This window comes from Coregonus lavaretus (genome assembly GCF_964263955.1).
Source record: "Coregonus lavaretus genome assembly, chromosome: 12".
Lineage (NCBI taxonomy): Eukaryota > Metazoa > Chordata > Actinopteri > Salmoniformes > Salmonidae > Coregonus > Coregonus lavaretus.
This window is the reverse complement of record NC_139999.1, coordinates 15,441,288-15,455,983: the sequence shown is the minus strand read 5'-3', so window position 1 is coordinate 15,455,983 and position 14,696 is coordinate 15,441,288. Positions and strand designations below refer to the sequence as shown.

At 44.2% G+C, this 14,696-nt stretch overlaps 1 protein-coding gene across 1 annotated transcript in view; it reads right to left on the bottom strand.

Annotated features, from left to right (window-relative positions):
• LOC311138343 (uncharacterized protein) overlaps positions 1 to 14,696 on the bottom strand; it is an 81,983-nt gene that overhangs the window by 15,378 nt on the left and 51,909 nt on the right. Inside the window, exons 12-17 of the mRNA XM_084173013.1 lie at positions 14,086 to 14,241; positions 12,476 to 12,550; positions 6,562 to 8,493; positions 3,847 to 3,897; positions 2,952 to 3,323; positions 2,027 to 2,158 (exon numbers count right to left, since the gene is read on the bottom strand). Of these exons, the coding sequence (XP_084029139.1) occupies positions 2,027 to 2,158; positions 2,952 to 3,323; positions 3,847 to 3,897; positions 6,562 to 8,493; positions 12,476 to 12,550; positions 14,086 to 14,241 (2,718 nt within the window). The remainder of the gene's footprint in view (positions 1 to 2,026; positions 2,159 to 2,951; positions 3,324 to 3,846; positions 3,898 to 6,561; positions 8,494 to 12,475; positions 12,551 to 14,085; positions 14,242 to 14,696) is intronic.

The following is a 14,696-nucleotide window of genomic DNA, read 5'->3' as shown; positions in this document are numbered from 1 at the left end:
CCTGGAGTGGCCTAGCCAGTCTCCAGACCTTAATCCCATAGAAAATCTGTGGAGGGAGCTGAAGGTTTGAGTTGCCAAACGTCAGCCTCAAAACCTTAATGACTTGGAGAAGATCTGCAAAGAGGAGTGGGACAAAATCCCTGCTGAGATGTGTGTAAACCTGGTGGCCAACTACAAGAAACGTCTGACCTCTGTGATTGCCAACAAGGGTTTTGCCACCAAGTACTAAGTCATGTTTTGCAGAGGGGTCAAATACTTATTTCCCTCATTAAAATGCAAATCAATTTATAACATTTTTGACATGCGTTTTGCTGGATTTTTTGTTGTTGTTGTTATTCTGTCTCTCACTGTTCAGATAAACCTACCATTAAAATTATAGACGGATCATATCTTTGTCAGTGGGCAAACGTACAAAATCAGCAGGGGATCAAATCCTTAATTCCCTCACTGTAGGTGGGCATGTCATTTTTTATATGGTTTTCCCCGTTGCCCCTCTCGACAGTAGGACCTGCTCCCCTCCTTCTCGCGATAGTTGAAGGTGCTGTGCCCAAATCACCCCGATAATTGCCTCGAAAGTTAACCTAAACTATACCGAAACTAATTTCACACATATAATAACAGATGAAACAACTGAAGTAGGCTAAAGTATGATGGGGGAGCATGGATGAGTTGATGAGCTAGGGGAAGCAACGATGCATAATTATGTAATCACTTATTGTGAATGAAGAACATGGCGGTCATTATATTGTATTGATCTATTCTAATTATAATCTCAAAATGGTTTGTACTCTATCAGTCTACTCTGGCCTACTTGGAGTACACATTGAGAGCTTGCGTAATTTACAATGGCAAGAAGACCAAGACGAATGGATTCACTCGTTAGCGTTGCTACAAAATCTGAATGAAAATGACTCCGATGGTGGGGAAGAAATGAATCATGATGACATCTCTGATGAGTATTCTTCTGATTCTGAGCCTCAATCTGAATTTACACCTGCGAGGCCTAAGTGCACTGTGCGCATGTAGCAGGTCCCGGCGCCGCCACCAAATGAAACGGTGGGAGAGGAGAGAGGACTCCACCATTTAGAATAAAACAAGCCGGTGAGAATTCTACAGGCTATTATCAGCATAAAATGTAATCACTAAGGGAGCAGGCCCTACATCTCAAGCAATAAATAAAATCAGGAATGCACTCAACAGCTTTCGTTGTTTAGGCTATGTGACATGGACATGTACCAACTGATAATTGACATTTTGACTGCTGCCATATCAACACTTATATTCATAATGCCATTGTTGCTTTTGTGATGATTTTCACTATTATCAAGCAGACTTGGCGCTTGTAATGATGTTTAGGCTACTGATGTTTTAGTCATTTGACCATGCATCTTGCTGTCTTGGTGGTTGGGGTATTTATTTTTATTTTGTCGTTATAAAAAGAAGCTTATACTGGGTTCCAACATCAATGCTTTCTGTTTCATAGTTATAACAAAGGCACTCCACAAATACAATTTACTGAAACGTGCCCCCCTATGGAAATCAAATGCCTGTCCAACGGATTCGTTCTGGAGCCTGCCCTACATAGACTGCATACATAAATGGGTATAGGCTACTCCTCTTTTTTAAATGACTCATTCCATTTCCTCTGTGTACAAAAATATTAAACTAAATGGCAGGTTGATGGGGTCAAGACGACTCTATAATGGTCCTACTATTGTCTTATTCACCAAATGTTTCCATTTCCTGCTCAAGATCATTTCAGACATGTTTTGTTCAGACTATTTAGGCCCCACTTCTACATTTGTAATTTGATCATTAGTATGCACCCTCACTAGTATGCACCCTCATTAGTATGCACTAGCACTGGAAGTAGATCTGTTTGTGCTTTAGCCAACTCCTCTGTCATGTTTGTTGGCAGAGGACTTGGCTGGAGCACAAACAGATGAGACTACTGTACCAGGCTGAATCATCCACCAAACACAGGGGGACAGATGTGAGTCCATAGGCATAGACTGATGTAGTGTACCTGCTGGGACATGTCCATGAAGTCGGTGCTGGTGACCTCTGACCCATTGGTGTGTGTCTCCATCTTGACGTCGGCCTTCCTCAGCATCTGGGCAGCGCTAACAGCACTGGGGTCTTTCCTGGCTACCGTGGGCTGCAGCAGGGCGAGACAGACAGGTACAGTGAGACTACATAGATGGAACATAGACATACTATTGTTCTCTAACTTCATCAATATTCCCTGACAGTAAACAAACTGTCAACAAATGGCCTGAAATTGACCCCCACAGTGTGTCGTTTTTATAGGTTTCTATAATGGGAAGCATTTTGGGTTGCTGAATGTCTTTTGAGACACATGGAAATCCATCATATTTTAATCTAATTTACATGGTCAAAACAGATGTCTGAGTACGGTATATTCTGTCAAATACATGCTGGCTTCGACATGGTACTGAACATGCTTATCCTTAGGTCAACTACAATACATTTCTTATTCAAAGATTACAATACTTTTCAAAATGACAATGAAACAATACAAGTATGCCCATACTACAGTATCAATTGGTGATTGTATATAACTTATTTCAGACCAAACATTTAGTAAAGAAAGCATGATTTACAATAGAAGGGAAAATACAAGGAAACGTACACACTGCACAATAATGTAAAACTAAAAACAGCAGAAGCAAATGGATAAACCATAGGAAAATGAATAAACAAAATCTAAAGATGAAGCAAAAATATATTACCAATAATTTTATAACATGTAAACCTAAAAGTTAAAACATTGACAAAAAATTACCCAAATGGTAACTGAAAACGGTCCAACAGAAAAGGTGACGGGTGATTTAATTTATAAGGGCAGGCGTCCCTAGCAGGGCAGTTCCGGCCTTTAGAAGCAGGGAGTTGCAATGATAAGGGATGGGGTACAGTATGTCTGTGTCTACCTCATGGTGAACACCTTCCTCATGGTGCACAGGAGGCATCTCCTCTACAGGGGACATGTCATGGGAGACCATGAGACGGGCTGAATAGAACCTGGAGGTCTCCTCAAAGTCGTCCCGGCCCACTTCGGGCAGCCGCTTCCCCAGCTCCCCCAGCTTAGACATGCTCTTGGAGAACTCCTCCACGCCCATGTGGAGGTCCATGATGACGGTGAAGTCCACCTCAGCCTCCAGGCTGGACGTGGAGCTGACCGTCATGCTGGAGCACTTCCTCTCGATGCCCAGGTGGGTCTCTTTCATGCAGACCACCATGTCACGCTCGTGGTCCTCCTCTGAGGCGGAGCCCGGCAGAGGCCTCCTCTCCCAGGGTTCCCTCTGGGTGAGAGAGGGGATTACACAAAGATGGCCATCACAACACAGGGCCAGTCTGGCGTCTGCTCAGGGCAGGGAGTGACCATGAAAGGGGTGATGATGATGATGATGATGATGACAGGAGGTTAAATTATCCTCTAGAAGGGAATATGTCTCCTGGGGGTGTGTAGAAGTATTCATGTAGGATCTTTGCTCAAGACCATTATACAGTACATGTTACACATGCATACATGATCCTAAAGACTTTATCTTCTCCAAGCATGCAATTTGTTACACATAGTATTGGCCTATATGGAGAAGAGAGAAGATGAATGGAGAAGCCTTACAAACAGGAATGAGGTTAAAACGCATGTGGCATAGTCACGGTTCAGCCTCTGTCATATGGGCAGCATGCATAAAGTTACCCATTGATGACGGTGAGGGAGATTGGGATGGATGAGGGAGTGAGGGACTGATCTATCACAAGAAAGAGTGCAAAAATGGGAACATGGGGAGGCATGTGGTTAAATTCATAATGTAAAGTGACCTTAGCATCATCTAATGTATCTTCATAGATGGCAGGAGTGAAGAGCGGCTCCTGCAGAGGGAGAGCAGAGGAAGAGAGAGAGCAGAGGAAGAGAGAGAGAGCAGAGAAAGAGAGAGAGCAGAGGAAGAGAGAGAGCAGAGGAAGAGAGAGCAGAGGAAGAGATAGCAGAGGAAGAGGGAGAGCAGAGGAAGAGGAAGAGGGAGAGGGAGAGCAGAGGAAGAGAGAGCAGAGGAAGAGGGAGAGCAGAGGAAGAGAGAGAGCAGAGGAAGAGAGAGAGCAGAAGAAGAGAGAGAGCAGAGGAAGAGAGAGAGCAGAGGAAGAGGGAGAGCAGAGAAAGAGGGAGAGCAGAGAAAGAGAGAGGGCAGAGGAAGAGGAGAGCAGAGGAAGAGAGAGAGCAGAGGAAGAGAGAGAGCAGAGAAAGAGGAGAGCAGAGGAAGAGAGAGAGCAGAGAAAGAGGAGAGCAGAGGAAGAGAGAGAGCAGAGGAAGAGAGAGAGCAGAGAAAGAGGAGAGCAGAGGAAGAGGGCGAGCAGCCAGAGGTTAGTCCAAGCTGGAGAGACAGACTACTACGCTCTTAGAAAAAAGGGTTCCAAAAGTGCTGTCCCCATAGGAGAACCCTTTTTGGTTCCAAGTAGAACCACTTTGGGTCCATGTAAAACCCTGTGTGGAAAGGGTTCAACATGGAACCCAAAAGGGTTCTGCTTGGAACCAAAAAGGGTTCTTCAAAGGGTTATCCTATGGGGACAGCCGAAGAACCCTTTCAAGTTCTATATAGCGCCTTTATTTCTAAGAGTGTAGACATCAGTAGAGAGACTTGGTCTCTACTAACAGAGCATCAGAACAACAGAACAGCACGGTTCTAACATAGAAGGGAAGTTCCCCCCGTTCCATCTATTCATGAGTACAGAAAACAAGTAAGCTTACTACCAGTTTGGACAAGATAAATTAACCCAAGGGTTGGGCTCAATTCGAATTGAAGGCAGTCAATTCAGGAAGTGATTTGAATTCAAAATTCAGACATGTAAAACCTTTTGAAATAAATAGCTTCTACTTTTCAGTTTATTGAGACATTTATTTTTATTTTTATGATTGAATTGTAATTTTAGTTTACTTCCTGATTTCACTGCCTTCTATTATAATTGAGGCCAACCCTGATGAACCCACCAGGTAAAGCCAGTTGTCCTGGTTTGAATTAGTATAAACTAGAGTGTCATACAAAAGTATAATTATGGACAGCTTGTAAGATATGGTAGTCTAGAACAGCCATAGCAGCATTGCAACAGCCAATCATTGGCCAAGGACAGAATCAGAGAATGCTGCAAACCACGCAGACTGAATTTTTTTATGAGGCTCAAATGTTCAAATGGCCAAAGATTCTGTTCTTGCACACCCAGTATATAGAATGGCTGGTGCTCTCACATGCTGTTTTTCACACCTCTTTCCATGCCTGGTCGTGCCAATGTGTCCATGACCTAGACTCAGATGAAAGACTGAAAATGATTTAAGCTGTCAGGTCCCAGGCCTAATTTTAAATTATTTTCATTCCACTGCCAAATACGTGCAAGCTCCTAATGACACAAACTGTAAAATGTATGTGGCAACATCTTACTGAGAGCTAGTCTGTCTGTGTAGGTACAGCAGCTTGGGCATTGCTACCAGACAGCTTGTTTCCTGCCTCTTTCTTCACAGTCTGGGTGGGTTCTTTGCTTTACAAGAAAGCGTTATAGCATCCAACGTGTGATCCTTGTAAAGAATTTAATTTGGTTTATAAATTATCATCACCCAATAAGGTACCGTAAGCCACATTTAGCTCAATGCTCATGTCATTCATTGTCATGTTAATGAAGTTGATCATTTGAAATCACAAACTATTTTCTCATCTACACGACATTATGCAAACTACTGAGTTGGTATCATACGTGACTTTCTATAACAAGTATCCATGAGGTCAGGAGATTAATTGCCGGCATTTGACTGATGAGCATATCTGTAGCATATAGTGCCTTTATGGGTGATAACGACACGTTTCTCTCATTTCCTCACACAGTTCCTGTCACAGTCAATTGAACTGTAAAACATGTATGAAACCATGTCTGAAGTCCATGCCTTCCTCCACATGTCAGCTTGGAAACAGCATGGAAGAGAAGTGCAAAAAAACTCAGAGCCATGGCAATATGCACGAACCTTTGTTTCCTTGCAACCCTCTGCAAAAGAGGAGACTTGCTACAAGGTTAGTTGGAAGGAAAATCAAGGTTCAAATGTGAAGAGAGGGGGGATAGAAGCCATGAGCCAAAGCATGAAAAGTTGTTTTTGTCTTTTTGACAATCTCTACCACAGCCCTGTAGTGATTCCTACAGATTTGCAAGCAGTTGTGTTTCAAGTTTGCTGTGAAGTGTGAGAATAAGGGTGGAGGGAGGCAGAGAGGCAGAGAGGAGGAGGGGGTCTAAATGGAGAGGCCGAAAGGGAGAAGGTCCAAACTCATAGCAGACAAAATGCATTGTTGGCTGCATCAGCCAATGAGACAAAGCCAAAACAAGTGTGTCAAAACTAAAATTCCACCCCCTTCTTCATATACAGGCACGTATAAGTTACATGTATGTATATTCAAGTCACTGAAAACAGGAAAATAAGAAAATGGGAGTGTGCGACTCTGTCTGAAGCTCATGCGATGCTTTTTGTTTCCAAATGATTGAAAAGCAGATGCCAAGCAGAGTTACCGAATGTCTCTTCTTGGTTGCGTCCAGGCCAGGCTCCCTGCTAACATTGCGGTTGATATTCCGGAGTATGAGTCCAGACTCTCTGGCCTTCTGTGTTTTCACTGGAGGGGCAGGAGGAGCTGTCCTGGGGAGCGCTGAGGCTGGAGCTGTAGCTGAGGCCTTAAAGCTGAGCAACTGATGACTCTCTATGGCTTCTCTAGCAGCCTGAAAGGGATCATCACAGGAAGCGCTGCTCTGTTGCTGAACCAGCTCTTCAGTTTTAGCCTCGACTCTTACCAAGCCTTCCAGACCCCAGAAGCTGCCCTGTTCCTGTGGGGCGTCTCTGTGTGTCATAGTCGGGGAGTGCGTCCGTCTTGCTGGACTAGCGTTGGTTGAGATGAATGACGTCTGAAAGTGATCGTCACGGGCAGCGCTGCTCTGTTGCTGAACCAGCTCTTCAGTTTTAGACTCGACTCTTGCCAAGCCTTCCAGACCCCAGAAGCTGCCCTGTTCCTGTGGGGCGTCTCTGTGTGTAATGGTCTGGGAATGGGTCCGTCTTGCTGGACTAGCGTTGGTTGAGATGAATGACGTAGGCAGGGTGGATGTTTGATAGAAGGTGGACTCGTTGTTCCAGTTGATGTCTGAAGGTCCCTCTGATGAACCTCCTGACCATCTGTACTCTCTTCTAAAAACTCCACTCAGCTCAGACTCAGTGTCCTGACTCCCTCTGTCCTGCTCATCTTTGCATACTAAGCTCTTTGACCTTTCAGGTTTGAGCGGAACGATCCTAGTGATTTCTGACTGACTGCTGCCTGATAGTCTCTCTAAAGACCTTCTCTGACCCCTGACCTCTGACATGAGACCTTCCACTTCCTCCCCCCCAGAGTTACTGGCTTTTCTCTCGTGTGTCTTGACCTCCCTCAGCTTGACCTCTTCTATGTGTTCTCTATTGTCAGTCATGCATCTCTCTCTGAGATGAAACCCTTTAACCGGTTCTCTAACCTGTTCTGCTAAACTATCACATTCTGTTTTCCCAGGACCATTGACAGAGCCTAGCCCTTTGCCTGCTTGCTGGACCTCAGTGATGAAGCTCTTAACCTGGTCCCTTCCATCACACCCTGCAGGATCATCCACAGCACTTCCCTGAGTTGCCTTGTCTTCTCCTACTGATGTACTGTGGTCCTTCTTGTTATCTTCATACTCAAACACCACTGTCTCCTTCCATTTAGCCTCTGGTGATCTCTCCTCATCTTTCATCAGTGGACTAGTCACCCAACACTGGTCGTCTGGCTCCTCTCTGGAAACACTGTCTTCAGGGTGATCTATTTGTCCCGCCTTTGTCTTCTCTGTTGGACTATCCTCCCAGTCTGATCCCCCGTTGTCTTCTTCGCCATTTGAGACTTCACCCTCTTTCTCATAGATTAATTCTGTTGACATTCCCAGGTTTAAACTATTAGGTCTCTTATTTTTTCTGTGTCTGTTGGGTTGATGATCCTTCTTAGAGTCTCGGAATGGGACTGGGATTAAGACTGGGTCTGGGACTGAGACTGGGACTGGGAATATGTCATTCCTTGCACCAGAGTGTTCTGCTGGAGGTACTTTCCACTGTGAATCATCTTCAGAAGATTCTGTGGTTTCAGCTAATTCCACCACAAACCGGCTGTTGCTAGTCAGCCGCGGTTCAGAACATTCATCCTGGGATTCCCTTGTGGCTTTGGGCGATGGAAAGTTATCAATATCTGTTCTCATTTCTTGCCCATCCTCCCCTCTAACCTCAATATGAATCATCTTGGCTACGTCTATGTCTTTTTCCAGTTCTTTCTTTCTTTCCCAAGAGGAATTAGGGACTAATGGGGGAGGTGAGGTGGAAGCCTTGTTCTGTTCCTCTGCCTTCCAGTCATTGTCCTGTTGATAAGTGTCTTGTTTCTCAATCAATACCCACTCCTCAGAGCCCTACATGTTGATATAGATTAAACACAGTTAGAGGCGCCAACTGAATTGTAACATAATGTAGGTTAACAGCTACAGTACAGTAATGTGTTGTTATAGTACAAATAGAACCTCTACAATCCTCTCAATCTACAGTATCTCACAAAAGTGAGTACACCCCTCACATTTTTGTAAATATTTGAGTATATCTTTTCATGTGACAACACTGAAGAAATGACACTTTGCTACAATGTAAAGTAGTGAGTGTACAGCTTGTATAACAGTGTACATTTGCTGTCCCCTCAAAATAACTCAACACACAGCCATTAATGTCTAAACCGCTGGCAACAAAAGTGAGTACACCCCTAAGTGAAAATGTCCAAATTGGGCCCAAAGTGTCAATATTTTGTGTGGCCACCATCATTTTCCAGCACTGCCTTAACCCTCTTGGGCATGAAGTTCACCAGAGCTTCATAGGTTGCCACTGGAGTCTTCTTCCACTCCTCCATGACAACATCATGGAGCTGGTGGATGTTAGAGACCTTGCACTCCTCAACCTTCCGTTTGAGGATGCCCCACAGATGCTCAGTAGGGTTTTGGTCTGGAGACATGCTTGGCCAGTCCATCACCTTTACCCGCAGCTTCTTTAGCAAGGCAGTGGTCGTCTTGGAGGTGTGTTTGGGGTAGTTATCATGTTGGAATACTGCCCTGCGGCCCAGTCTCCGAAGGGAGGGGATCATGCTCTGCTTCAGTATGTCACAGTACATGTTGGCATTCATGGTTCCCTCAATGAACTGTAGCTCCCCAGTGCCGGCAGCACTCATGCAGCCCCAGACCATGACACTCCCACCACCATGCTTGACTGTAGGCAAGACACACTTGTCTTTGTACTCCTCACCTGTTTGCCGCCACACACGCTTGACACCATCTGAACCAAATAAGTTTATCTTGGTCTCATCAGACCACAGGACATGGTTCCAGTAATCCATGTCCTTAGTCTGCTTGTCTTCAGCAAACTGTTTGCGGGCTTTCTTGTGCATCATCTTTAGAAGAGGCTTCCTTCTGGGACGACAGCCATGCAGACCAATTTGATGCAGTGTGAGGCGTATGGTCTGAGCACTGACAGGCTGACCCCCACCCCTTCAACCTCTGCAGCAATGCTGGCAGCACTCATACGTCTATTTCCCAAAGACAACCTCTGGATATGACGCTGAGTACGTGCACTCAACTTATTTGGTCGACCATGGCGAGGCCTGTTCTGAGTGGAACCTGTCCTGTTAAACCGCTGTATGGTCTTGGCCACCGTGCTGCAGCTCAGTTTCAGGGTCTTGGCAATCTTCTTATAGCCCAGGCCATCTTTATGTAGAGCAACAATTCTTTTTTTCAGATCCTCAGAGAGTTCTTTGCCATGAGGTGCCATGTTGAACTTCCAGTGACCAGTATGAGGGAGTGTGAGAGCGATGACACCAAATTTAACACACCTGCTCCCCATTCACACCTGAGACCTTGTAACACTAACGAGTCACATGACACCGGGGAGGGAAAATGGCTAATTGGGCCCAATTTGGACATTTTCACTTAGGGGTGTACTCACTTTTGTTGCCAGCGGTTTATAATAATAATAATAATAATAATATGCCAATTAGCAGATGCTTTTATCCAAAGCGACTTACAGTCATGTGTGCATACATTTTTACGTATGGGTGGTCCCGGGGATCAAACCCACTACCCTGGCGTTACAAGCGCCATGCTCTACCAATTGAGCTACAGAGGACCACGTTTAGACATTAATGGCTGTGTGTTGAGTTATTTTGAGGGGACAGCAAATTTACATTTACATTTACATTTTAGTCATTTAGCAGACGCTCTTATCCAGAGCGATTTACAGTTAGTGAGTGCATACATTTATTTTAATTTTTTTTCATACTGGCCCCCCGTGGGAAACAAACCCACAACCCTGGCGTTGCAAGCGCCATGCTCTACCAACTGAGCTACACGGGGCCCTGTTATGTAGTGAGTGTACAAGCTGTACACTCACTACTTTCCATTGTAGCAAAGTGTCATTTCTTCAGTGTTGTCACATGAAAAGATATACTCAAATGTTGACAAAAATGTGAGGGGTGTACTCACTTTTGTGAGATACTGTATGTAGATGGTAAGTGCATGCTTATAGACTGTAATTGATTTCCACCCCAATTGCTGCAATCATACATAGAAATGTATACATTTGCATCCAAATGTAGACCTACAGTGGGGAGAACAAGTATTTGATACACTGCCGATTTTGCAGGTTTTCCTACTTACAAAGCATGTAGAGGTCTGTAATTTTTTATCATAGGTACACTTCAACTGTGAGAGACGGAATCTTATAAAATCACATTGTATGATTTTTAAGTAATAAATTTGCATTTTATTGCATGACATAAGTATTTGATACATCAGAAAAGCAGAACTTAATATTTGGTACAGAAACCTTTGTTTGCAATTACAGAGATCATACGTTTCCTGTAGGTCTTGACCAGGTTTGCACACACTGCAGCAGGGATTTTGGCCCACTCCTCCATACAGACCTTCTCCAGATCCTTCAGGTTTCGGGGCTGTCGCTGGGCAATAACGGACTTTCAGCTCCCTCCAAAGATTTTCTATTGGGTTCAGGTCTGGAGACTGGCTAGGCCACTCCAAGACCTTGAGATGCTTCTTATGGAGCCACTCCTTAGTTGCCCTGACTGTGTGTTTCGGGTCGTTGTCATGCTGGAAGACCCAGCCACGACCCATCTTCAATGCTCTTACTGAGGGAAGGAGGTTGTTGGCCAAGATCTCACGATACATGGCCCCATCCATCCTCCCCTCAATACGGTGCAGTTGTCCTGTCCCCTTTACAGAAAAGCATCCCCAAAGAATGATGTTTCCACCTCCATGCTTCACGGTTGGGATGGTGTTCTTGGGGTTGTACTCATCCTCATCAGACCACATGACCTTCTCCCATTCCTCCTCTGGATCATCCAGATGGTCATTGGCAAACTTCAGACGGACCTGGACATGCGCTGGCTTGAGCAGGGGGACCTTGCGTGCGCTGCAGGATTTTAATCCATGACGGCGTAGTGTGTTACTAATGGTTTTCTTTGAGACTGTCGTCCCAGCTCTCTTCAGGTCATTGACCAGGTCCTGCCGTGTAGTTCTGGGCTGATCCCTCACCTTCCTCATGATCATTGATGCCCCACGAGGTGAGATTTTGCATGGAGCCCCAGACCGAGGGTGATTGACCGTCATCTTGAACTTCTTCCATTTTCTAATAATTGCGCCAACAGTTGTTGCCTTCTCACCAAGCTACTTGCCTATTGTCCTGTAGCCCATCCAAGCCTTGTGCAGGTCTACAATTTCATCCCTGATGTCCTTACACAGCTCTCTGGTCTTGGCCATTGTGGAGAGCTTGGAGTCTGTTTGATTGAGTGTGTGGACAGGTGTCTTTTATACAGGTAACGAGTTCAAACAGGTGCAGTTAATACAGGTAATGAGTGGAGAACAGGAGGGCTTCTTAAAGAAAAACTAACAGGTCTGTGAGAGCCGGAATTCTTACTGATTGGTAGGTGATCAAATACTTATGTCATGCAATAAAATGCAAATTAATTACTTAAAATTCATACAATGTGATTTTCTGGATTTTTGTTTTAGATTCCGTCTCTCACAGTTGAAGTGTACCTATGATAAAAATTACAGACCTCTACATGCTTTGTAAGTAGGAAAACCTGCAAAATTGGCAGTGTATCTAATACTTGTTCTCCCCACTGTATATGTTGGTTATTGCATTTCTTAAAATTTTCTCAGACACAATGACTGCAGCAGATCAGATAAAACAAGATGTAAGAGATATCAGCTGTAGCTGAGTGTGCAGTATGTATATAAAATGGTATGGGCCACAGTTTCACTACAGATAAATGGTAAACTACAGTACAGTCAGTTATAAGGCAGACATTAGAAGAGAGAGGAGGAGGAAGTGAAGGGAAACCTCTGGGGAAGTCACCACAGTCTTCTGGACGAAGCCCTCTACAGAGAAGCTGTTTACTAGTTCCTTGCCCACCACCTGATGGGGGACCGAGCATTTCCCACCAGGAGAGGGGTGGAGGGGGAAGAGAGAGGGAGGAGAACAGCTATTAGAGGAGCCCTAACTCTGTCACTCTTGTGACAAGGAGAGAGACCAACTGTAGGGCTCTTTGTCACAGCATACTATTTAAATTTAAGTAATTTCATGCAAGAGGGGAAAATGGTTAAAGGAAAGAGACTGGTAGAAAGGGGGAAGAAATGTTGATTCAATGGGCTAGGGAGACAAGGGACTTTATAAACATACTGTACGTCTCTCCTGAATTGAAGTCTGAGCTGAAATCTATGAGCCAATCAAGATGAAATCTTGAATCAAATAATGAGATTATTGCAAATGAGCAACATGGGCCTAGTTAGCTTCCACCTGCATACTGCGGCTGCCAAATCTGCATAAGCAAATGAGGAGGTATTTGCAATGCAAAAATAACATTTGCAACTACATCAAAGGCTTTATGATTTCCTCTGAATCTTTCTGAGAAGTGGGAATCCTCCAAGATAGAGATTTCTCAGGCCACACTTTGTCATTATTCATTCAGGACTTTAGCATCTCTCCCTCAGATCTATGTAGGTACATGACAGATCAACTTGTCATGCCTTTTAGGATGTCTGATGATATTCTCCACGGCTATAATCCGATTGTTCTCAGGCAGCAGATGAGAAAGCTTCCGTAGACTACAAAAATACCTGGAAATAGACTGCATTGACAGAGCTAGACTGGAGAGTACTATCTTACTACTGTATCTTAACAGTACAATCACAATGTGAAAGTGATCAAAGCAGCATGGGTGTTTGTGTTCTGACACAAAGGGAAGCATTTTAACTGTCAGGCAATCAAGGTGGGAAGACGCTAGATATGATTGCTCCTCGAGGGCCTCACATAATCTCTTCAAGTTATTGCAGAATCACTTTTCAACCATCTTTAAATAAAACTGAGATATTGCCACAAACACCCATCTCTAATGATAAATGCAGAACCATTTTCCAGGTTATTTTTCTAAATAAATGTGTTCTTATGATCTCTTTTAGCACTACCATCACACTATCCAATAGGTAGCGTCTGAGTCTGCAGCAGTATATATCTACAATAAATAACCACCTACAATACCTTGAAGAAATATTATTGTCCTCAAAAGTCAGTTCTTGGTTTTATAACAGACTGTAAATATTCAGGTTAACAATATTCCATTAGATGACAAAGCACACGAAGCCAGAGTAGTGACGGTTTCCCTATGGATAATGGAGAGAAACATGTACTCCAGTCTTGACCTCCAAGCCTACTGGGTTCAAGGGGAGTCAACAGTATGAGGTGTTAGGAAACTTAATGCAAGACTGGAATGTCAAAGCTGTCACACACAGACTCACTGTCAGATGTCAGGGCAGTTTAAACAGGAGTAGTATAGCCTTATCAGTGATATATTCATAGAATACAGTGGAGAGGTGGTACATAGGTTAAAGGTTGTGAATCTCAACCGCCACCCTGCTCCAGTGGACCCCAGGTCCTCAACACCCTCATCCCACACTCACAGCCTTCTTCTCGGGCGTGCCGCCTGGAGATGTCCCTGACAGCCGCTTCTCACGGTTCATCAGCTTGCTGTTGGGCTCCCTCAGGGCTCTCTTCAGCTCATTGATACTGGCCTGGTGCTTCAGTAAGACATCCTCTGACTTATCCAAAAACTGTACAGAATAAAAGGGGATAGATAGAAAGAATGAGAGAGGGCGGGGAGAGGAGGAGGAGGAGGAGGAGGAGGAGGAGGAGGAGGAGGAGGAGGAGGAGAGAGTAATATGCATTAGTATGACATCATATAAATTACCACTGCAGTAATCACACTGACACATTATATTAAATTGCATTATGCATGGTCGAACGGAACGTGATCTGAAATAATATACCACTGTGACATTAATATCGTAGGCAGCGCACAAGAAAAGACACAAACACAATGACTTACACTAATGTGTCTTAATACTCAGGGATTCAGCACATGGATCAAGTGCTTTGTTTGTGGGCTGCGAATGTGATTGCATTTCTATTCCGTTCAGTAGTCCATCTATGGATGAAAATGGCATTTGGGATGCTATTAAAACCCATGCCAATGAAATTATTATCTATTTGGATTGTTTATTAGGAT